Source organism: Phallusia mammillata, chromosome 2 (genome assembly GCF_965637545.1).
Source record: "Phallusia mammillata chromosome 2, kaPhaMamm4.hap1.1, whole genome shotgun sequence".
Classification (NCBI taxonomy): domain Eukaryota; kingdom Metazoa; phylum Chordata; class Ascidiacea; order Phlebobranchia; family Ascidiidae; genus Phallusia; species Phallusia mammillata.
The window spans coordinates 32,125,390-32,151,865 of NC_137253.1; the positions used below are offsets into that span (position 1 = coordinate 32,125,390).

The 26,476-nt window shown below is 37.9% G+C and overlaps 1 protein-coding gene across 1 annotated transcript; it reads right to left on the reverse strand.

Moving 5' to 3' along the window:
* Positions 1-1,038: 1,038 nt before the first annotated feature.
* Positions 1,039-21,072, reverse strand: LOC145212658 (beta-1,4-mannosylglycolipid beta-1,3-N-acetylglucosaminyltransferase brn-like). Its single transcript, XM_080080864.1, has 5 exons — positions 20,712-21,072; positions 18,483-18,700; positions 14,105-14,361; positions 4,598-4,823; positions 1,039-2,880 (listed from the first exon to the last, which is right to left on the reverse strand). The coding sequence occupies exons 2-5, from the start codon at positions 18,590-18,592 to the stop codon at positions 2,274-2,276; spliced, it is 1,200 nt and encodes a 399-aa protein (XP_079936990.1). The 5' UTR covers positions 18,593-18,700; positions 20,712-21,072; the 3' UTR covers positions 1,039-2,273.
* Positions 21,073-26,476: the final 5,404 nt, after the last annotated feature.

Below are 26,476 nucleotides of genomic sequence, written 5' to 3' on the forward strand. Positions count from 1 at the left end.
AAAAATCCATACCATAAAGCGTGTCCTTTGATGGACATTCATTCTATTCATGTTTTTCTGATCAAAAAGTGGGAATAAATTTACCCAAACTTTAACCAAAAATCATGCAACAAAGAAAATATAAATAGATTCAATAAAGCAGCTACAGTAGCTTTTTCCCGCTTAGAAAACAGTAAAACAATCCAACAAAATAATTTGCTTTTAAATCCCAGTTAGGAAAAAAATAATAACAAATATTTACGCATCAATAATTGTGCGCGAAACCAAACATTCCCCGGTGAATTTTGTTGTAAGCATGTTGTAATAATCAAATAGCAAAGTTAAACTGTTACTAAAAGTACTACACACTTTATTTGTTGTGCAAATTGAACTTAAACTTACTGACGCAGTGCCAAGTTTGTTTGGTCACCGAGATGACGAAAATACTTCGTGTACTACAGGTAAGAAATTTCTACAGTTTTCGTCCTAAATTAAGCAATTGATTAAAGTAAGTTTGTATGTATAGGGCACATTACGTCTGTTCTCTTCCTAGAGCATGAATCCACGATTTTTTGTTGGTTAAAATGTTTGGTGATGTTAATTTTTTGCAAAGAAATTCGCCAGCATTGGTTAACTATATGCCTAAAATAGTTGCTTTCCTGGGTGTGATTGTTTGTACGTTTTACTGTTGAAGGCTTTGTCTGTACTTTTTACAATTATTTTTTGTGGATTGCTGCCACAGCTAGGTCAGATTTGTTATACTTTAACAGACTGCAGCATAGCATAGGACTTTTCCTATGTTTTTTTGTACAATTTCTTACCATGATAAAAATGTACTACTAAGTTTGTTTAGCACTCTAGTTTTTATTCTTGACTGAAGGGTATTTACTTATAACCCATAAACATGCTAATTTTACCCTTGGAGGTAATTTAACCGCTGGTTGGTAATATCTTGGTTTGAGAAAGTAATAACAAAGAATTTACAAAAGTCTCCTTTGTAAATAATTCATTATCATATGTTGTATATAGATTTTGCTCCTTAAAGAACTACTCCGCATACTAGTTTGCTTTCACCATTTATTGCAAAACAGCAAAATTGTAATATGAAAAGCAAAACAATACACTACATTACCAGTCCATCAGAAACCATTACAAATAAACAACAAAGCTACATTACTCAAGTATAGCATACAAAATTGTAACAGTATTTTTTCACTGTTACATACATATGCTAAATTTATTTAAGTGCACAAATTTATTTTTACCATATTGTCTGTGTAGCGTTTGTTAAAAGGTAAGCTTATGGAAAACATCAGAATCATGTTTTTCATGCTTTAAAAATGCTTTTATTGTTGTCTTATTTAAGAAATATTTTAATAATGTAGCAAATCCAAAGTATTTATTAACAGTGCAATAATAACATTACTTAATAAGCCTGTATGTTTCATCTGTTGCCATTAAGTTCAATTTGTGTCTGACAGTTGTGTCCTTAAGTGAATCTTTAATGCAGCCTTACATGCTCAGAGTGTTAGGCAAAGGGTTATAGACAATATATTTGATGTGCAAAGGTTGCTACAAGCCCTATTTCAATTGAAGCGATGGATGAACGAGAAAACTAAAGTCAAAATAAACAAAAAAAATAACATCAAAATAAGGCAATAAATCCTTTAGTCCTAGAACCATTGAAGCAAAATTTACAGTAAGCACAACAGTAGTATTACCCAGGGGAAAATTTTTGACATGAAGCAAAAGCAATAGAAAGAAACTTACAAACACAAAAACAATAGTTGGGAACCAAAACATGAAACTAATGTATGTTGACAGTGCTCAGGAAATTGTTACTTCAAAACTCACAGAAAGCATTTGCTACTGTGTGTATGTATGTTTGCTTTGGTAACTGATGTTGCTAAAAGCTTCCTGGTAGTAGCCTATGTATATACTCTTTATATTTTTCTTAAATGATCAGTGATTAAAACATATTTAAATTTTCCACAACAGTGATTGTGTTTTGCCTCTAAACCCGGACGGAATAACATTTTTTGTGGTTGGTTTGGAGCAACGTTTTACCAATTTAATTTTTCCATTTGATCGATTACAAACCCCTTGAAAAGACACTCGTAGTTTATCTTTTGGATGCAAAAAACTCAAAAACAGGAAGATATAAGGTACAAACAAGTCTCAATTTGCATAGAAATGATAATAAACTATAAATTGCTTGATGCTCTTCCAGCTAGAACCATCCGTTACGACTCTGAAAACTGCACTTTTACCGTTATTTGATAACTTGCTTTTTATTATCTGATACAAAACGGTTTTGAGGCTATTTCCGGCTCCCAGGCACGCCAGGAGTCGTACAGCATTTTCGGAATGTTTTTTTGTTTTTTGCCATAATCCCCCCAAAAGTGTTTCCAAATAATTTTGTTCTTCGGCACGGGCTTGGGCGGCTGTATGATCTCTATGTTATCGTCACCGCGACCTAGTTTCTGACGTAGTAACCCTGTAACCCACACGTCATCCATTGGTAGGGTGATGGTGACGCGGGAAAGGTTATGCAGTTCGCGTAACATTTCAACCGATATTGTGTAAAATCCGCCTCCACAATATGGCGGATAAGTTTCAGTTGAATACTCCTTCTCCGAAATGTAATACTTGTTGCCTTTATTACGTTCCGGTTTCGTTTTGTCCCCTTTGTAGTAAAGGCAGTATATAGGGAGGCTTTTCAAAGTCTCGGTTAGATTGAGCTTTTTCGTTTGTTGCCGAGTTTCGATGCGTTGCTGAATCAGTTTGAGAGCTGAAGCGAAGTTGAGTAGGAAGTCGTCGTCTGTCGAAGCGTAAATAAATTCCGGTGGTAGGTTGTGCGCCGCCCATTGCATGGCGCTAGAGATCTTCAAAGGCATATTCCTGAAACAAACAAGTTTTTGAATAAGTACGACTCAACGGAACAAAGGTCGTCCCAATGTTTTTGGCTTGAAGTCATTTGTTAAAACGGTAATTACGTACTAAATGTATGATGTAGTTGTAAAATGTGTTGATTGTAATGAGGAAAGTGACCAACGGAAATATAACTTCTGAACGTTTTGAAAGTGAAGAAGTTTTTGAATAAGTGCGACTCAACAAAACAAACGCAGTCCAATGTTCTTTTTGCGTGAAGTCATTTGTTAAAACGTTATTTGCTTCATTAGGTAAGTTAAAAGCTCCTTGTGTAACTTGTAAGCAGTGGTAGGATTCAATTTTTTTTATCAGCCGGTTTTATCACAAACGTCATATTTTTTAGCCGGTTCTGTCAGAAAAAGTCCATTGACAGTAACCAGTAATGCTAAACCGGTTCGCTGATCTCCTAAAATTTCGTGAGACGGTTCTATAGAACCGGTGAGAACCGGCTGAATCCCACCACTGCCTGTAAGTTGTTTTGAATTGCGGCAATGGCGGTTTGTCCTTTGGTAACTTTCCTTATTACAATGAACACATTTTGCGGCGACATCATACATTTGATGCGCGAAGTGTATTTGAAACGCCTAATGACGTCATACGGATATGCGGTAATGCTCACGGCCCTGCAACCGTCACCGTATGTGGGTTTTGTGATATTAGCGGCATCAAGTCTTTAATTATTCATTAACCGGCCGTTCGTGCGGTCTTGTGCATATTTGAAATGGGATCGCAATGCCAATGTATTTGATGTTTGTTTGCTTTCACACCATGCGGGTAAAAATAGCTCCAGTTCCGGTTCTCCACTTGCCAGGTGTCTAGCATTTCTGTTATTTTTGGAATAAATTGTCCATGCCCTACTTCAAACAGCAATCTACCAAATGTGTAAATTGATTTGTACGAAGTTAACCGATAAAAACTGTGTGGGCAAAACCGTAAAATCTGTTGATATGAATAAACGACAACCAAACCCCTTTAAATTACCAAAACATATGTATATATTTGTAATGCTTTGGTTTGCAAGAGGCGTTGTGCAGATTTAAGGCGATCTTTTAAGCATACACAAGAACCAAAGATATAAAAATATGGCTTGTAGAGTGATTCGAACCTACGACTGGAGCACAACCGGAACTACTCGTAAAAACAAGGCTTTGTAATATATATCTAACATCCTATGCCATTTACCCAAAGAAAATTTCCGTTTATAAATTGTAAGTCCCTCTATCAGTATTTATTTTGAAAACCTTGTGTGCTGTGAGCTAATGAGTTTGTGACTCTACCATTTCTTGCGCACAAACCGGGCGTACTGACGTGCGTAACTTACCCATTTACTTAACCATGACGGATTAGGCTTCAAGTACGGGTTTTAACGTTACTTAAGTTTTACTGCTCCAAGGTTGAAAAAACAGCGACCGTCAATTAACGCACTACTTTCGATAGGTTTTTGGTTTGATAATAAATCTTCTGTTTTAATCACCTCTATGTGTTTCCCTTGAGGAGTCACAAGCCAGGTATGTTTTTCGGGCAGTTTTTGGTTGGGTTTGAAAAAAAAAACTTGATTCATGCCTCAATTCACATACGTTCACCATTTTTGTCGTAAGTTTATCTAGGCAAATCCAACTTACGGGTTTTAGTTGATCAAAATTCAGGTTAGGTCGCTAATTTCGAATTTACTATCAATAACTCCTACCTGTAATCGTCGGGTCCCGTATATTGCAGCATATCACCATTAGTTTCATTCTCCAACTTGATTTTCGTTTGAATCTCAGTCTCCTCCACTTTGCCAAGTACGAAAACTTTTTCCAACCTCACACTTCCAACTACTTTATACTTTCCCCACGTGCTGCGGATGACCTTGCGTCGGTCGAAGTTAGAAGCTTTGGACTTCACGAAGATTACCATCGTCCAACTTGGCTCTGAAAGTCAAAACACTATAGATCAGTTAAGATGAACACAAATTCATAAGCTGAAGCGTCTATGCAGACCAGCGATCACGGCACACTCATGGTGGTGAATGCTTGGAGACCGACTGATTCGGTATGGCGCCTTCAATGGGCCCGGCGTATTGTGATCGCTACTATCGCTCAGATTTTTTAAAGTTTTTCAATCATTTTTTCCACTTCTGGACAAGATTTTCCCAAATTGTTCATAAAGTTTCTCTTATTCTAAATTCGATTTTTCCATATTCATAATTATTTTGGTCTTATTTTGGAATCGATTTTCTCGAAAAGATCACAACTTTTGTCCAATTGGAGAGTATACTTTCTTTGTAAATTTTTTGCACGGTCGCTGAACTGAAGTGTTGTGTTGTGGAAAACTGTATTTTGATCTGTTGCAGCCTTGGGCTAAGTTTTTCCTGAAGTTACGTTACGGACTCCGCGAAAAAGGTTAAATCAACATCATTTCTGTAAACGTAAAAGTGATTTCATTGCGCAATAATCTTCGGAGACTCGAGTGGTTTTAAATGGGTGTAACTGATGAAGCTCTTCATATCACTGATGGTGGCATGAGCATTTGCCGAAACGTTTGAATAATAAAGCATATCGTTTTTGGGGTCTATTTGGACAGTTATATTCGTCATTGAACCGATCCGTGTAAAGAGTTCCAATTTTTTTGCACCAGCCATTCCAAACTGCGGTCATTTCGGGTTGTTGTACTGTGGCAAAATGTCATAATCACAAGATGCATGTCGTTAGCTGTCATGAAGCGGTCAGTTGAAATGCGCGCCTTGCTATTTGACACTTTGACCGCAGCACGTGCATATTTTTCTCAAATCCGGTTTACAGCACGACCGCTGTTTCAACCTGATCCCATATTGCACGCAATCATGTGTTAAAACGTAAAACTGAATCTATTACGTTCAATGCTTGATGGATCATTTAATAATGCTCAAGGTTCGTGAGAATAGAACGCATAATCCAAGTTTAGGCTGAGAAATATATAGAAAAACTGAAGGTCAAATACGTTATTTTCTAAAGGTGTTGGTTGATGAAAAACTGCCGGAGGCACCACAGTCTGACAGGTGTTCGTGATCCTTAAAACAGCACTTCACTTCGAGAGAGATGTCTGGTAAATTATTTATCTGTTTCTGTTGAACCTGATGTTCTGTGTGACAACCCTTGTCTGTCACATATATTGTAATGTTTCTATTTGTTTGAAAAAGGAATAATTCCCTGTTTTGAACACAAATGAGTTTTGCCTTCTTGACCAGAACGCGTCTTTTAGTCTGGTAATAGGTTTTGACTGTTTAAAATCTTATTTAATTCAAGGAACAATATAGCATCTTTGAACTAACCAAAAGTAGCATGTACATAATAGAACTTAAATTAAATTTAGCCAACAAAATTTAACATGGAAAAAGGACGACATATCTCTTTCTATATTTATATATATGTAAGTTATATATTTATGTAAATTGCATTATGTAAAAAGCCGATTGTAGAGTACCCTACTTTTTTGTTCAAGATAGAGCTGCGGCTATGGGCATTCTGTTCCGTCTAATTTGGTTTATTGCTATCGCTTGCAGCTATAATTTGATCCAATACACGTATTGAGTTTTGAGTGGAGCAAACCAAATTCTTGATGCTCGAATCAGTGTCATGTTGAAGTAAGTGGCATTTTTTCTCGGCAAAAATTGGTGGTTACAGCGCGCAAAAGGTTTGGACGGTTCCGCAGGGACCTAAAATTGCTTGAAAATATCGAATTTAACATCCCAAAGTTGTTTTTTAACCTTCAACTGAACTATAGCTGTTTGATTGCTTTGTTCGTTTGTTTGTTGCCTTGATAATAATAATAAAATCTTGAGGACCACTGTGACCAATGTTTGTTTATTGTGTAAAGAATATAGATTCATGTGGGTTAAGAAATGTTAACCTATAAGGTCAAATACCAAATACCACCAAAATCTGACTATTGTGTTGTACTGTCATAAGCCCTATGGTTTGAAGCAGGGCTTTTTAACACAACGGTACCACCATCTATTTGTAGATTGTAAAATTTGGTAGACAATACGAAATTACAGTCATACGTTACATTAGTTTTGTTTAGAAGATATTTATGTGTGAAAATTTTGTATTTAATGTTGTACTTGCGGAGGATTAAGAAAATATACTATTAGGAATTTTTTTAAATGTTGTAATTGTGGACGGTTAAGTAAATTGATTAATAAGTTCTAGTTTACACTGATGAACTAACTCAGGCAGTTTTATCTGGCTCTGCACCTCCGCATGCTTTCTGGGTACTTTCTGGCCACCTACGCTAAAGCTGAATGCTATACTACGGATATGCATATCCGCTCAGTTGACGTGATGGCAAACGAACAAATTCCCAATTTCGCGGTACTGTCACGCTATTAAAAAAGAGACTAGAATAAAAACTCTAGCAGCTGTTTTACTAACTGGTCATTTATTGTGCGATGAAAATATTTCTGGAAGTTATTTTTGCGTCTTAATATTGCGCTTCTTTAAAACAACCCATAACCTTCTTATATGGCCGTGTTTTTAAGTTGAGCGTGTTTTTGGCGTGTCCACTTATATATGTGCGTCTAAAATGCTGGTTTTTGAACAAAAAGCGCATTGACAATGGGTTTCTTTCTTGACGGTGACTGCAAATTGGCTTTATATAGCATGTACTTGTATTACCAATTCACAAGTGCCTGTTCATCACGTGCCAGGCGGGCAAGAATGGTTTAGCTTAATGAAGTACAATACGTCATTGGCTAGTATCTGAATCCTAATCAGTTGCCAAACCTGCACTTCTAATGTAAGATTGGTTTTCTCGATAAGGTTAAAAAGGTTGCAACTAATGAATAAACAATTTTCTTCATAATTTATTAAAGCCCCGTCGACTATCGCGTAACAACGGGGGGTCCTTTGTTTAATATGCAATACATCATGTAGATGTTTATCTTTGAAAGAATAAAGGCTCAAACAGTTAAACACAACCTTTTTTTCTCAGCAGTTTAGTTCACAAGTTTTCAGCTTTTAAGTAATACCTCAATTAAACTAGGTCTTCGTATAGTTCGGCTAAATCTTGTGAAACAAATGGTTTGAAATGTGGTAAGACTTATCGGCATCGGTGATTTCAGATCTTTGCGTAATCCGACCAATTTTTTGGTCCAAACTGGAATTACGAAGTTGAATGTGTTTAGTAAACTTGCTTTCACAACTTATTAAACCAATGTTTCACAAACTTTTCATGTTGCGGCATAGAAAGTAACTACATTGTTGTGCAACATGTTTCTCGTGTGCATTACGTCGTGTTTGCGAAGTCATGTCTCTTTGCATTCAATTCAAATGTCATTCTTCGCTTCAAGTGCTGTAGGATTTAAATATAACCACCTAGACTTTGTACGGTAATTTATAGGATATCGTTCAGCCCTTTGATTAAAATCTCCTCTCGCAACGTTTTACTACAGCTGCACCAATCTCAGGTAACGCAATATGAAAACGGAAATATGACTTTTACAAATAACACAGTTTCGAAATTTACCTCAATTAAAAACAGAACTTATACTCGTACATAATAACCTCACTGAAAACCTTACAACAATCGCAGTTCATAATACGCCAGCCTATTGCAGGGATTATACCCAGGGTGGCCATCGACATGGAAAACCCAAAATAAAGAACAGCCGAAAAATTAAATTTTTCATACGAAACGGAACAAACGTTTTTAAACAAATCTTTGCATTTATACGAGTCACGACATACCACATGCCACTTTTTGCCAGAAACAATTTGTTCCAGCAACGCCCTGTTCGTAAAAAAGCAGCTCAGGTCTATATGTTTACCGTTACTTTTAGCAGGAATTTGCCAGGGAACCGTGGTTATACCGAATCAGTCGGTCACCAAGCATTATTCCCGTGTGACAAGGCGTAGGCTGGGAAAAGCTAGATTTTCATGTGGGAATGCTTGGTGACTGATACGGTTAAACCACTATAATTGGCTTGGCGTGATTTGATGATTCATATGTGATCGCTGATCTGCATGAACGCTTCGGGGATGATCCCAGTTATGAATTTATGTTCATCTTAAAAATCGCAGTTATTTTCATTCTTTCGAAACGTCAAAAGGTTATTATTGATGTTGATCTTAGCTGAAGGTCTTCACAATGTTGAATATTGTCGAATTCATCTTTAAGTAGCTTTAAAATACAGTTAGAACGGCAAAGCCCGTTTGATTGGCATACCGCAAGGGTCACTGGTCGATTTTTATGCATTCGTGGTCCCTTGTGCATCTATTAATCTCAACATAGAACGGCCAATTGGCTGAAGTAATGAATTGATCACGAGCTAATGCGGATATTGAGCAAGGCCCGACATCAATGGTTAATCTATATTAGTTGGTTTGACCCCGATTCTGATCACGTAACGTTCGACTTTTTTCGTAGGCTCCTAAGCTTAACACAAGGTTCCTACGAAATGAAGGGAACGGACAAAAGTATTTCTTTGAACTTCACAGTACGACGGCCCATTAAATGCGTTATACCTACACCTTGCATAATTAGGATGCTTGGTGACCGGCTGATTCGGCATGGCGCCTTCAATGGGCCTGGCATACTGTGATTTATGAGAAGTATGCCGTAATCGCTGGTCTGCATGAACGCTTAGTGCTGATCCCAGTTATAAATTTTGTTCATCTTCTTTAAACTTATTATGACTTTATCAAACACGAAGCGGAAAGGCCCACCTCTTAACTGACCACCCTCAGTGTTAAAAGCGACGCTTTACACCAGCAGGGTTTCCAAAACTTTTTTTTACCAAGGTGCACCTATAAAATGACCAAAATTTCGAACATCATTGGTATAAAAAATAGTCTTGAAACATGAAGATCACATAATAAAATGAACGTTTTTGATGTCTTATGGCGCAGCTGGCTAACCTTCAGCGCACTGTTGTTGAGCAACTGCTGTACAGTAGCGGTATTTGCAAAATGTTGCATTGGTATTTAAATACCGTTTGCTTGTTGTGTATACTGTATTTTTAATACCGCTCGCTTGAAGTGGATTAAGAATATATCGTTTGGTTCAAAACGCCGGAAATTTATCGGCATCAGTCATTAAATAAAGCCAGTTTCTATTAACACGTCACACAACGTTTACACCGCGAAGTAGAGTTCTATATCGATTGGCTTGGAGAGGTTTTTACAAAATCTAATATCGCTCTTGTTATAAAACAGGACGCTTTTGAACTTACAAACCTTAAAGGAAGCTCTCAGCGTACATTTTTAATGATTGAATTAGTTCAACTTAACGTTGGTATTAAATTAGCAACGCTTGAGCTGATAGAATGTGAATGCAATGATGTAAGTCAAGTTGATCATGGCGCAATTATAAGGAATGTTGGTTGCTTGATTGGATACATTTGACTGGGCTCTTTGAAGTTGTTCTCGGTTTCAATAGTGTTATTTCATCTGGTTTAAAACAAACATTGCTTTGAACTACGGCGTCGCAAATTAACTTACAATATATTTGTTAAAGTACAGTTGGTTGGTTTAGGCGCAGAGCCAAGATGGCCAACCTATATGGCGTATTGTGCAATTACTGGTGGCGCACAATACCTCAAAAAGTCACAAAACGAAAGGCATGGCTGCTATAATTAAAGTAGCCTAAATCAAGACCGAATTGATAATTTTGTATGAAACATTTTCCTTTACAATCGACTGAATTCGATATGACGAATTTAATATGACTTTACTCCCTATTGCATCCACCGGGGTACAATGTCTTTATTTTGGCACTAATTTTTTCCCACCAAATGCGAAGGTTTGTACAGTGCCACTGAATCGAACATAATAACAAAGGTAGAAAATGGAAATAAAGGGTTGGCATTCCTATCTCTGTGGTCACAATGCTCCACTTACTATGATAGGTTGTAAATGCTATCGTTACGTTACGGTCCACATGGAATGGAACCTGACAGTATGTGCGACACTTAACAACGACAAACTGACGTTTCCACAACTGCAACATGTTTTTATTCTTCCAATTAACGAGAAACCGAACCCCAAACTCAACAAATGGTCGAAACCAGTGTTTCCCCACCAAAAACCTGTGCTTCTTCGATATTTATGGGTGTTTAAAAAACCATAAAACTAGCGTCCAATCTTGCACTTTACTTTGTAATGGGCGTAGAAGTAGAGAAATTGGAATTGGCAATGAAACTATTATAACTTGTAATCAAAAGTGCAAAATTGGTAAACATGAGTGTTTTTAATTTCCTTTAGTATTACAGGAAAATTACCACTTAGCATTATTTTCAATTGTCAAGTTTATTTAACAAAATTGTCGTTCAACTGCTATAACCTGGTGAACGAAACGCTTGTTCACTATTGCCAACTTTATATTCTATAAAAACACAGGTCTGTGAAAGATGTATTGAAGTGTTGTCCGTATGCACGTTTAGAAGAATCGAGAACTAGTTGGTATGGCTGTACGAAAACGTTGGCACTTTGCCACTGTAATCCGATATTTCCTTTTGTCACTTATGGCTGGCAAGACAATTTCCTGTTTTTTTGTTTGTTTCGAATCGGTGGTCACCATTTTTAATTAATATCTTATCTGCTGTTAACTGTAGTTTAATACCAGTTATTTCGTCGCATAGTAACTACACTGCAAGGCACCCCAACCCTATGAAATTATTGCGAAGACATTTCGGGACATTAGGTTGATTACACCATTCATTAAATAACGATTACCATTTTAAGAAGTTACGTTTTAAATCTGGGTTGGGTGGCTGTATTTAAGCGACTACAGTTTTCAACATTTAAACGAGTACATGTTTTTGGAAGGTTACATTTTACAATTGGATGATTGTATTTAAAGAATACGTTTTTGAAAGGTTACATTTTGAATTGAGGTGATTGTATTTAAACGAGACATTTTTAAAAGTGCACAGTAGCGTAGTTAAGCTGCCTAAGATTGGGGTTGGTCCAGCAGTGACGTACGTACTCAAGTCAGGTATTTTACAAACACATTTCGTCACCTATACCAACTAGTCACCTGTTAATGCTGATTTCATTTGTGTTTGTTTTTACTATTACACACACCAATTGGTTGTTGGTGCTAGAGTTAGTTTATTGTGTTGATGGCCGCTTAATTAATCACTATGTGCATATATTAAGCGTTTCCGGTACTTCGTTGCCGCTATACCGTTGCAAATGTGGGGACTTTTGCAAGAAACTGTTACCTCATAAACGTCATCGATTATTGGCTAAAAAGCATTTCCTGTGAAGCGACGTTGTACTTGGAATTTGAAGCCACTAATGCAAATATTTGGCAGCTGTTTCTTGTGTGTTCGCGGTTCGTCAATACGGTCGTGAGTGCTTTAATCGTTCACGGCAGACTATTAACAATTTGTCAAGAAGTTAAGAGCGCTGATGATGGCAAAAGCCTTTGTTCTTGTGTACTTCTTTTTCATTTTATCCCGCTGCGCTTGTTCATTTTTGCTCGTGTACTCGCAATACATCATTCATTGCTCTAAAGAAGCCTACCGTTCTGGTGGGCGAAACGTCAGCAAAAATACAAGTTCTTTAGCATTACACCAGTTGAACGACAAATTTGTTAAATGATCATTTGCCGAAACGTTTCAATAATAAAGCATGTCGCTTTTTACGTCTATTTGGGCCGTTATTCCATCATTATGTAATGTTCTAAGTGCAAATGATTTTAGATTGTTTTGTTGATCAAAAGCTTTTTTTTTTCGAAACTCTGGTTTTAAGGTGTTTGAAAACTTTAAGTTTAAACTTCAACTTTTTTGCAAAAACTTTATAGTGGGATGATGTCAAAATAGTTTAACGTTTTATACTCGGGACATTCTTAACGGACTGCACGTAAAACTCCTCAATTCAGTTTAGGTGCGTTAAGGCGGAACGGCGCGCAATGATCCACAAAAAAAACGTAAACACCTCAAAACAACGGGCTGAATGGAAACGCGGTTTCATTCGATCTCCTAAGCTTTGTTGCTAGAATACAGACGCCGAAAACAAACGTACAATCCACTAACGTTGATGAAAAAAAAAATAAAGGGGATATTTTGGTGTTGTTGGTAGATTAATTGGTGACACTTGTAATTCAAGTGTTCTTTGACTGATATACCGTGTTATGTCATAAAATGACGTAACACACTGACCCAACATAGAAGTTCTTTGTATTCAAGACTGGTTCATATTCAAGTCGCAAATCCGTCGTAAATCCAAATGTAAGGGTTCTCAGCAGAAAGTAAATGTACCCGGGATCAACGACAAGTAAGCAGGTTTTTAACCATTCAAAGGAACGCGTTGTATAGCACGTATTCGTTTTACGACATAGAGACGTTTATGGAAACAAACCGGGACTTTTCACCATTGCACTGAAGCTAACAGTGCCAGCAGCTACGCTAACAGTGACGTACAAACTAAGATGACTCAAACTCGTGCAAATATTCCACTGGACCAGATAAGGCGCGTTACGCTTGCTGAGTTTTTAAGCACCCCGTATCAGTGCGGTCGGTCAAGCGTTGAGGGTTTCGACAAAAACCAAAAAGACAAACGTGGTGCTAAAATGACTTTGGGCCCTTGACGTGATCAATTGCGACCTTCTGATATTTACAGTTTGCAGCAGAATCTGGACATACACAAAAGCTCACTGCGTACACTAATGACCCTGTGAGCAACTATAGATGTGTACGCTGTAGCCACACATCAGTTTAAGCACAGCATATATTGTCATGTGTTTGGGCATACATACAACTTCCCATGTACATTGAGAACCACCGTGAGCAACATTAGATGTTAACGCTGTGTACGCTGTAGCCACACGTCAGTTTATGCAGGGCATAGTTTTTCATGTGTCTGGGCGTACACATAAGCTCCCTTAATACATTGAGGACCACTGTGAGCAACATTAGATGTACACGCTGTGGCCACACATCAGTTTAAGCACAGCATATATTGTCATGTGTTTGGGCATACATACAACTTCCCATGTACATTGAGGACCACTATGAGCAACATTAGATGTGCACGCTGAGGCCACACACCATTTTGAGCACAGCATATATTTTCATGTGTCTGGACATACACACAAGCTCCCTGGATAGACTAAGGACCACTGTGAGCAACATTAGATGCTTATGCTGTGATTAAACACCAGTTACCCTATATCACACAATTAACACTGGTACATTGCAAGTAATAGATTTCCGGCCCAAAAAACTCACCGAATACTTTTTCTCTTTTATAATTCTGACACTTGAAATTGTAATCTGACATCTGATAAGGTTCAACGATGTCACGTGGTTCGATGATGTATGTCGCTTCCGGTCGTTTTGTCGTCACGTTGTTCATGTAGCTCTTGGAATCCTTGACGGACTCGGTTGTGGTAGATAATGTTGTTGTGGTGGTGGTTGTTGTTAGTAAAGTTGTGGAACTTGTGTTGCTTTTCCACAGCGCTGTGTTGTTTTGATTCCTCGCGACCCTGCAAGGTTATAATGGAGTTGTATTACAATACGAAAAATGTTTACACAAGAACAAAGGCTTTCCGTGAGAAGTTGCGTGTGCTACATTATGACAGAGCGTAATGCCAAGTTATGATGGAGTTGTATTACAATAGACACTCATTGCTGCTGCCTTGAGTTTTCAAACATATCAGAACACAGCCCGAGCTGAATGTTGACACAAATTCGACCCCCACACTGTACCTATTCAACATTTGACCTTTGACTGTTTTATCGCTTTTTATCTTCAAGTTTTTACCAACCAATCGCGCTGGTTCTCGCTTTTTTGTTGCTTTTACTGATTTTACGTGCTGCTTGGTTATAGCATTCATTTCATTTGCGAATGACACAAGCTGCTGTGGAACTGTCATGTTCTGTACAAATGTATCGGTTAGTTTGTTTCTAGTTTGAATCTTTAAAATCGTGAATTGTTTATAACTCAGAACACTCCTTATTATGTGAAAATCGTGGATATTAACATGCCTACTATTAGAGGGACAGATCCTGTGAATAGCACTTATATTATGTGAAAAATCTGATTTTGCCGAAACAGTCGAACTTTATTGCAGAGGATGTCTGCTGTGAGAATAAATTCCTAAACCTTGCACTTTTTCAGTGACAATTTTCTGAACTTACATACAACTTACATGCAGTGACCGAGCAATGTGTAAACTTTAAACGTCTTGTTTCAAAGTTGTTGCGTTAGAAAAGTAACAGAAATTAAAAAAAAAAACAGTTTATGGTCAACTGCAATAATCATGCTGAAAAACGCTTGAATTACCTGTGGTTTAGCCGTATCCTAGCAACTTATACTGATGTGGCCTGACACATAATTTAATACAAGCCTGAAAATCGCATTTTAACGAATATGTTATCGATTTTTGTAAAAAAACATTTGCCTAGCAACGTGGCGCGTGGCTTATGCTTAAGATCTTACATAACCAGTAGCAGCAGATGTATTTTAAGTGGCATCCAGTTGTTCCATTTTGCTGATGTTATGGCAAATTTGTTGAGCAATTCAATGGTGTTTAGGTGAAGATTTTTGCGTTTCGCAATGTATGTTGACAAAACAAATGTTGATCCGTCCACATTGAACCTTTTTTCCAACGCCCGTTTACACCATTTGCGTCAATGATTTTCTGACAATTTTGTGTTTTAAATTCTTTTAAATTCGATTCCTTAGAAATGTTCAGACTGGTTTGCAGTGAAGGAAATACATATAGTTCAACATGTATAGCTTACATAAGCGCGCCAATGCCGACAGACATACACGCGCACATGTTTTCTTGGCGCCTTCCTCCGATTTTTGATGTGTCACACGAACTTCTTCGTCAAGTTGTCATAACACATCCCGTTCCGCGACGCACCAACGCTATTCGCATTGGGTATCGCAAAAGTTGAATTGTAAAAAACAAATCTGACCCATAGATAAATCACTTCGGGTTAGTTTAATGTTGAATGTGCTTTCGTGACCGTGAAAGGCACAAATGTCTTATTTGATGCAAAAAAATCGCCGTTTCTACAAGGCTCTATACAAAGCCAATGTAAACCCCAAGCAGCAACTAAAACCAATAAAAATGGCAAGACAACAGCACGAATGACTGGTGAACACCTGTAGCTTAAGGCGATACAGATTAAAAAGCCAGGTGTTGTTTTTTCACATTTCAATCTTTTTGGTGCAATGTTTAGTGGGACCACAACGTACCACTACGGTATATCTTTTCATTCAGAACAACACCATTGCAATTGGTTTTGTGTGTTAACTTTATCCCTAGTATACACGGAACGGGAACATTGTTTGCTGTTCGTTTATTCGTTGCTAGGTGCTACATCATGTGATGAGTTGCTAGGCAATTTTGTGGCCCGTATTCGTTTGGATCAATGGATTGTGTCGTGGCAATTGTTGGGTACACAGTTTTTGTCTATTCAGGGGCTACGCGTTCGAAATTGGCAGTGTGACAACAGACGCACAAGGAGCAGGTAAAAGAGCCCACAATAATATAAATTCCTCACGTTGTCGTGCTGCTTTTGTTTCCAGCGTAACTCGGTAATTCAGTGCCATGGACTGTGCAGGCAAACCCATGTCCATCCTAGGTGTGGTTCACGCCAAAAGAAAACATTGGTTTTATATTTAGGGTTTTGTGATATGCTTGGATGAATGTCAACGAATCAAAAATGACCTCAATATTGCGAATAATTTCGTAACGGTGACCATCAATAGAACTTCTGTTTCTTTATGTATAACACGGTTATTCTTACATAAAATTATGCGAACACTATACATAGTTATCAGACCCGCAGCTTAAAGAAAGCATTAAATATTACTCTAGTTTATTTTTTACGAACTGTATAGTGCTGTACATGAAACGTAATACGACCCTCATATCCCTGTGTTCCATCTGTCGTTAATAATTTATCCACAAAACGTATAGCGTTAACGTGTATGAGCAGAAGAAAACAGACAATTAGTTGTTATTCAAGTAAAAGGAAAGCCGAGTCTTAACCCATCAACCTCTAACACCAAGTAGTCTATTTCCATGGTGAGTTTAAAAACTAAAAATTTCACGCAATTATAATGGTGATATTTCCTGGTCATTCTGGAACTAAGTGAAATTCTTGGAAAATGTTACGCTGTAGGAAACATTATTTGACAAAACAGATGCGTCAGTTCGCAATACGCTCCATTTAACCTTGATAATGAACAGCAGGTGCACATTAAAGCGGCAGAACCTCATTTTGTTCTTGTTGCTTGTCAAAATCAATCTCACCCAAAACCGCACAGCAAAATTACTTTAAGCTTTGTGTTTCTAGTTTGCAAAGTGACCTACAAAAACACTTTGCTTTAAAGTGCGGTGAATTTGAGGTCCAGCGATTGAAACATGACGATGTAGTTAGATATTGCATCATAAGTTTTTTTTTCAGGCTAAAATCAGTTAGCTATGAACAAATGTACTTCGCTTGTTCAGTGTCTTTTTCAAAAATCAATAAGATTTTGGTGTTAGTGCAAAATTGTCAAAACACAAAAGCTTTGCGTGTTTTTTTGTGGATTTGCCAAGTCGACCCAAGAACTGTCAATTGTTTAAAGCGAAGACAAAAAACATTTGTTCTGTTCTCAGTAGAGCACTGTAACAGGACACTGTTCGGGATTAAATTACTCATACAACGCTGACTAAACATCTTATTTGTGGGTATGCGTGTTAATTACGAACTAAGACAGTTCATAAATAAGAAATAAAATTATTTGAGCAATTTGGTTGTTTTGGAAATTTAAAATGATTGCAAATCGAAATTTCGTAATTAGAGTGCCAATGGGTCTTTAGCGTAAAAGTAACTGTGTATAATTTAAGTGATCTTTATTTGTTGAGTGGAATTAAATGAACGACCGTTTATTGACCAAGTGACCAACAGGCGTTAGATGGTAGCCGAGTAACAACAATATGTACGGGAAACACTTGACTATTTCCTCTCATGCAAATGACTTCGTGGAACGTTTCTACTAATAAATGTTTACAGCCACAACCATATGGATATGAATTGAGCTAGTGATGGGCGGAATTTTGTTAAACAATTCATTGCACTTGCAGAGTACGCATTGCACAGCTTTTGTGACATGTAACCCCTCAACTGAAACTACGCAACTTATCATAGTAAACACCAGTCACTCTAAAATAGTATGGAAAATTGCGTATAGTAAAGTTGATCGTTGGTGTTTACATGAAGCCTGGCTATTGCAGGACTGGGGTCGGCAATCCCTGACACATGTGCCTCAGGGTGATTTTTCACAAACGGTTTGCGTGTTTATATTGAAATACTAAACTGTTACATGATGGTTTCCAGTTGTTTATCATCTAATAGTCTTAAAATCCAACCAACACGCCTGATTTCTGTTTGCTATTGATATCAGCTGACACAAACCACTATTACCCTAAAAAAATGTTGGCACGCGAAGTCATTACCTCAAGAGAAATAACAAGCAAATTGACACGCGTCGCTTAAAAGGTTGCCGACGCCCGGAGAGGACCTTACTAGCTGGGGATTGCGAGAATTAGAGTAGCCTACCGGGTTCCCAACTTTCAAATTAAGCGAACAATAAGTAACTCACCTGGTGTTAAGGTTCATAGTTCCTTTGAGTTGCCAAAAAATGACGAAGATGGTATAATTCACCAAACCGATCCCGACCAGAAGTTTGAGAATCTTTCCAGTGAATCGCATAATGTCTTCGAGTTATTCTTACCAACAACACTACTGAAGCACCATTATCTGGCGTCCAAACGTGCCTAATGATTGGTCGGCTTCAGAACTAAGATTATATTGTTGCGACTGAAAATAGAAGGATATCCTGAGTTACTCAGAGCGTTTCCTTATCGAGGAAATAATGCAAATTTTGCTCAACAAGACTTATTAAATACGATGAAACGTTTTCGTAAACTAATATCAGTTTTGGTATAATCCTTTGATGATTTCCAGTTGTGGTTCTTGCAAGCAAAAACCTGACAGTAAACTTTCCCGTAAAATTCTAACTGAATATCAAAAACCCTGCGGTGCCTGAGTGATGCCACGTTAAAATGCTAGTCTTCGAGAACTCAATTAGTTTTTAAGTTATCAAGTAGGGCTATAAAATGTAAGGCAGTGATTCTCAACCTTTTAAGTTTGCGGACCGGTAATCTTTCAAAACAAATTTTGCGGACCGGTGGACTTTCAAAGTCAATTTAAAATGTAAACACGACAAAAATTTGCAATTCAAAAAGTATGAAAAATTCAACTTAAAGAGAAGTTTGCTGCTGTCTGTTTGATATCATACGTGTTAAACGCGGTTCTAAAGATGTTTCTGCAAGGCGAAGTAGAGCGTTGACTTCCACACGATTTCTTCAACATCTTGCATTTAGCAATTGAGATATAAAATTGTATTATATTTGGCGGACCGGCAGGAAATTTGACGGGGACCGGCGGTTGAGAACCACTGATGTAAGGTATTTAACATGGAGGCCCTCCGTGAAATCTCCGTGAAAATGCGACAGACAAAAGTCATAAACAAAACTTGCTAAACCAACCAAAATTGAACACAATGAACCCGAATCTGTGGCTGAAACAACACTGAAAGCTTCTTGTTCTCAATGTCCAATATATATGCAGTACGTTTTCAGCTAAACGAAGTCACCAGAATTCGGCTTTACCTAGCTGCTGATAGGTTTTGTTATGATGGTTTTATATGAGTAAGCCACAAACGATTAATAATAGGCAATGACTGAAACCAACAATCAGCATCAGCAGGTAAATGAAACAGCGCTCTGACCACAGCAACCTGCAGCGCACGATAAACAATCGAATGATTAGTATCAACGCGCTCGCTTTGAATAGCCCAATGCCCTTCCGAAACCAGCGATAGGAACCAACTCTATGTTTTTGTCGGTTATTGATCTGTTTTTTAACCAGTGCAGTTCGACAGTGTGTAAACGTTCCAACTTGCATTGGGCAATTTTCCCCCAAATACCGTTTTTGTGGCGGTTTTGCTGTTTTGCGAACTATCCAACAGATGTAGGTACACTATTCACGGTTTTGAATAATCTAAGCAAAAAAATCAGAGCCAGTATATTTGTATCCAACAGATGTTCTAAACCCTTTTTTATATAGTTTACCCCTTTACCCTCAAGTATATTTACTTATAGTTACCCCCAAGCACGCCAGTTTTAATCCCATGGGAGCGTTTTTTTACCCATGATTCTAGTATCTAATTACTGCGCCATGTAGATTCGATACACCAGTTTAAAAAGCCTCTAATCTTAAAGACCTGAAACGTTAAACTACAACAAAGGCTGTATAGAGCACAACAACAAGTCTGTACGGTTCGATAAAATCGTAGAAATTCTCCAAGAGAGCGTGACAAATTTTAATACACCGACTTTCATAAGGTGGAACAACGCGCCACGTGATAACACTGAGTCGATTTCAGCACCAACAGTTAAAAATAGAAACAAAACCTTTACAGAACACCAATTGCTGGAAACCAACATGTCGATTTCCTAAAACTATCAACATTCGAGCGCCAGGAAAACGAATTGGTCTGTTGCATGAACTATAATAACCCCTGCAGTAGCATGCTGTTCTGTCGACTGTTTCTATGAAGTGGGTTTCAAACAGCAACTGGCCGACTTCAAATCCTTAACCTCACTGTTTGAACTTTATTAACCCCGTCACTGGTGTACTTAATCCATTCTGTCTGGTGTGAAACACTCAGCAAACTAAACAACTTATCAAATTGATCGAGCTACTTTACACTTCACCTTGTCGTGAGGCTCATCACGCCTGTGTGTCGTGTGCCTTCGTCACTTACCTTCCTGGGTTGTTGCTGCTAGTAAGTCTTCCAGCATCAAACCTCGCGTACTGGCAAGTATTGTGGTTTACTGAATACGCCTGAAGCACACATCCCAGTTCAGGCTTCTCGCCATGCAAGTTGCAACGCAGCCGCCTTCTTTCTACTGGTCTCACTCGTGACGCAGTAAGCTGAGTGCGCCGCGAGACATTTCCTTTCATTCCTTTTTTCCTCCATTTCGATCTGCGAATTCTAGGGATTTTCCCACCGCTGAACGCACGCACGTGATCATTGTTGCCAAGGAACTGTCCAGCGGTGACAGCCTGCATGACCTTGTATCTACATTATTTCCACAAGACGCTATGGACACTTCGGTCTTCCTGCAACATGTTTTGCATACGATTTAAACTCCTGTTTACTTTGTCTATGTTAAGGTAAATAACGCCCAAAGGCCTCTGTATAATACGCAAGGTGCGAAATTCTGCACTGCTAAAGCGGTGTTTCTGATCGAGTTTATGCAGTCAACTGGCTGGTAACACCTAGTTCAATGATTATATTAGCTCATGCGGACAACTTATTCATCTGACAATAATTGCGCTGTCGAAATTTTGAAGTGTTGAGACACAATTACACGTTTTTCGTCCTTATCTGCCTTTTTTGCTTCGAACCTCAGATTCTGCGTGTTTTGGACGCTTTTACTGCGTGTTCAGATTGTGGAAACAAAAGGTTTAATTTAAACCTACTGTCAAAAGGTTTTTGCTACTCTTGTTTATGCTTTACAGTTAACCTTGTGCCTGATTGTTTAACGTTTTTTTTTTATTTTAGCTACATGTGATGCCTTTGTATTAGGTGAAACATATATGACTTAAATAAACGGTGAATGGCTTCAGACTTCTTAAAGTTTTCAGTCTGTAACAAGTATGTCAAATGTAAATTACACGGATTTCGGATGCGCTTGATTACATCATTTTGTTTCTCACTACTCTAACGCCTATCTTCTATGTGTTGTATGTGCAGCTGCTGTGAGGTTCGCAATCAGAGAGCGCCCTTTCAGGTACTTAATTGATCTAAAAGACGTCTGAGTGGCTAATGGCCTTTCCATGTCTATTTGTAATCGACGCCTGTCATTTTAAGTTTTGCTGACTAGGCAGAATTTATCAGGAAAAAAACAATGGTTAAGTGAATTCAAAGTTGCTGTAAAAAAACAGCTTTAATATTGAAGTTTCTTTTGTCTGGACTATTTTTTCACGTTTTACCTTTAAAAAATGAAATTTACCCTCAAGTACATACTGATTGGAATAAACTCAAATCAATCTCCCAAAACAACTTTTGCACAATAAAATGCCCTTTAAGTATGTTTTTATTCTGTGGAAAATCTATCCCAAGGTAGGTCATTCAACCTCGATTGAACACGTCAAATATCCAGACTCACTGTTTGTACGAGCGTTGCGCAATTTACATTACCAAGTACTTGTTAGCAGTGGTGGGATTCAATTTTTTGGCCAGCCGTTCGTATCACAAAACTCATATTTTTCAACCGGTTCTGTTACAAAAAGTCCATTGACAGTAACCAGTAATGCTAACCGGTTCGCTGATCTCATAAAATTTCGTGTGACGTTCGTATAGAACCGGTGCGAACTGGCTGAATCCCACCACCGCTTGTTAGCCTACATTGGTGGTTGGTATTCTTCTGTGACATTTCATGCGCAGACTGTGGTGAAACCCGCTGATCGCCTCGCACGAGTTAAATGTCGTTCATCCGGATCCATGAGCTTGATGAAGCAAATGTGAGGAAAGCGCTCATGCGTGTAGAAACTTCTCCAAACACGCAATCAGTCATGCATGTAAGTTTTTCGAATTTTTTCTAAATTTTAATAGATTCGTAACAGTTTTGTTGATAGATTCGAAGGTTAAATTATTTCGCTAGGTGGAAAACAACATAACAACACGACCGAACTCAAACAATTACTAAGCCGGAAATAGCTGCGCAACGTTAAAATGCTATGTAGCGCAACAGCGGAAGGGGACAATTGGTGGATAATGGCTGAATGCGCTGCAGCTATGCCGTATTATGAAGCATTATGTGGCGGGAGCTCATGAGAAAGTGTGGTTGGCGTTTGTAAGTAAACTCGAACATTGGTGGAACCGGTCTAGGCGGTTCTAATGCACAATCAGGGCTACTTTATCATTTGTTAATACTGAAAAACACAGTTAGTGATGGTGGATATACGACGCCTACTATTGGAGGAAAGATCTTTTACAAAATACTAATTGTTGCATTTTATCTCGTTTATTTTTTGTGCACTTTTGCACAGATGTTTTGTACAGGCGTTTTCCTAAAAATATAAAACTTAAATTAAATATAGTTGTAAGTATCAAACTTTGACAAGCGCTGTCATTTTAAGAGGAATGTTTAAACCACAAGTCGTACTATCTTGTTCTTTAACTAACAACAAAAAAGATTATAACCGACAAATCTTGATGACATCACCGACAATTATAAAAATTTAATGCAGTGTGATAAAAACTCGAACGTTTAAAGAAAGAAATTGGTCATCCAAAAAAAGTCTTTACAACTTGAAGGTCGTTGGCTCATTGTAAGTTTACCAAAACGCTGTGAGGCCGTGTTACGGTTTGTGTATACAACTGCTTAGGAACGGCGCTTAAAGTGTAATAAACAGTTCCCAGTACAGTGTGGAAATCTGTTTTCCAGCTCGGCTTGTGAGTCACATTTACCACCTTAAAGCACACAAAGGGAAACTATGTTCTTCGTACTGCCACTAAATTTACAGCGTTGAATGTTTGTTCTTTTCGTAACACTCGGTCCTGTATTAAATCAATGTAAACTGCCTGTGTTTGCTGTCGTTATTAAAAACAGAGCCGTAGTAACGTATCTAGAGAAAGTTTTTTGTCTCTCTTTATCTGTAGTAACGCTACACAATAAAAACGTTGATAGAATAGCACAAAGCTTTTTAAAATAAATATCTGGCACAACACTACATTTCTAATGTAACCCTGCTGGAACTGACAGGTCCGCTTTTACGACTTGTACTTTCAGAATGGCCCACTTCCATGAAACACCTCAAATACAAATAATTCAAGCGAATCAGGGCGCGGACGAATTAAGTCTATTCCCTTTTTTCACACGTTTTTTTGTGGCGGTCCAGACTCTGGGAACACAAACTTGTTAAAAAGCTCTTGTGCTGTCACATTATCATAACTACAGTTTGTCCTTATAATAGTTGTGTTTTGATGAAACCACTAATAGTTTGTAGAATAAAACATGAGTTTATAAATAAAAACAATAAGCAAAACGAAACATGCCACCTCGTTTTCACAACGCCTTTGCTCCATAGCTGAAGTAAAAACTTTTGGTTTTTAAACAAACATCCGAATACAGAATATAACAGACATGTTTAGCATTGTGTAATATATATATATGTACATGGAACTATAAAAAGGTGTAATTAAGTATCACCTCTTGTGAAGGTTTTGGTCTTAATTCAACTTCAACTTGCGTACAACAACAGTCAGATCTTGATTGAAACATGGCACATTGAAAATACAAACCTGACTGTTCAGCACACTAATACTACAAGATATATTTTACAAACTGCGGGCATCTCTACTATACAACGCACACTGTATATGACTAAAAAAATAATTATCACCTTTCCTTCTAAACTCATACTAACCAACATACTGTCTATAACAAGACATATGTAACACGATATGAATATTCTTTATTGGCTAGACCTAATCCCACTGGGACCAACTACTCTGTGTGACTTGCTCTCATTACCGAAGCGACTTTGCAGCCAAAACTCAGCGAGGAATGTTCTACGATCGCTGGGGAGATGGTTTAGCGTCTGATCAGTCTCGGGTCTCGGTGTGTTGACTTAATGCTTGTAAATTGCTTTCAATACATTAGCGAACGTTTCACTTCTGAAGGGCGAACTGATGGTCGTTGCCCAGTTGGGGGCGAAGTCTACTGACACAGTTTTATTACTTTGGAGAGAAGCAGCCAGTTCGCATCGGTTCTTGAACCGTCTCACGAAATTTTATGAGACCAGCGAACCGGTTACCATTACTGGTTACTGTCAATGGACTTTTTGTAACAGAACCGGCTAAAAAAAATGACTTTTGTGATAAAACCGGCTGACAAAAAATTTGAATCCTACCACTGGAGAAAATTGTTTGTAAATCTACAGTACAACGATCACTCTCGGTTTGTTTTTGTTTATGACTCCACAACTTCTTAAAAACACAGATTTAAATCGAATGCAAACAACTGTTTCGCGTCTATTACATATTAAAACTGGAATTTTTCAGCTGTAGCCTACTCTTTCTTAAACAAAAGTTTCTGAACTCTTTTTTTACCAAAACTAACGTTGAGAGAAACGCATTAATTTCTGAAGTCATGTTAAATGATAAAATGTTTTCAAGGCTTCGTTACTATTTTCAGCTTGGTGATTGTTTTAGTGCAATGGTGTCGATACATTTTTTTTCCACCGAGCGAAATTAACTCCTCAAATACAATTAATGTCGAAGCATCAGTGCTTCCATTTCAGAATCAGTCAACAAAACTGTTTTTGAAAATGATAACTGTTTATACTATTGGAGGGAAAGAACATGTGAAATATACTAAATGTCAACTCACGGTCTCACGGTAGCTGCAGCGCAATTGCGGCATCTACTTTGCACTCCATAACATTTTAACGTTGCGCAGTTATTTCCAATTGTTTTAGTCCAAGTGTATTACTACGTTGTCTTTCACCAAGCAAAAAAAAACTTACAACCTTAGGCAAAGCAACCTCATTTTGAGCAAGAAACTTCCTGGCATAATGGTGAACAGAATAATAAAAGTGCAGAGAAACTTTTGCTTATTGTTATCGTGTGAATGAATAATTAACTGTAATAGTCGCATTCAGTGTTATTCAGTGGTGGGATTCAAACTTTTTGTCGGCCGGTTCCACCACAAAAGTCATATTTTTCAGCCGGTTCTGTTACAAAAGTTCCATTAACAGCAACCAGTAATACCACGGTTCTGTAGAACCGGTGCGAACCGGCTGAACCCCACCACTGGTGTTATTTACCCTGATGAAGACGGCCTGTATAGGACGTCGAAACGTCGATATCAAATTACATTTACCAGAAGAGCTCTACAAACTTGATATTATGCCTGGCAGCAATAGTTTATATATTGAATGTAGGCTAATATTGTTAGACATTGTGCTTGACTGTCTGTCTGGAGACCAAACCATATTCTAATGTTATCTTACCGCGATAACAGCGCAATCCAGCTGTGGAAACCAGCGGCGCCACAGCGGGGGTTGGCGGGGAAATATATTGCACAGTTTAAACTCGCTCACCAAACAATAATCGGTAAACAACATTCACTTGAAGCCAGGAAAGTCACTGTTGTTTGGCTAAGATGGAGAAATAACCTTAACGAATGTCCTTTTCCAGGACTTAGATCAATATCATAAAATAAATTTGTAGGTTTAGTTACTTCAGTATGGGTTTACAGCTTTTATCAACTTTACTGAAAAAGTAAGAAGTAAAAAATTCAAACCATTATTGTATTTAAGCAATGTTCCCTTGGAACATTTTTCGTGTGCATGGGTATAACCAGAAACACAACCTTGCACTAAGGACTACTGTGAGCAACACGCTGTGCCCACACCAGTTTATGCGCAGCATACATTTCCATGTGTTTTGACCAACACGCAATCTCCTTGATTACAATGAGGATCTGTAAGCAACATTAGACGTGCATATTGTGG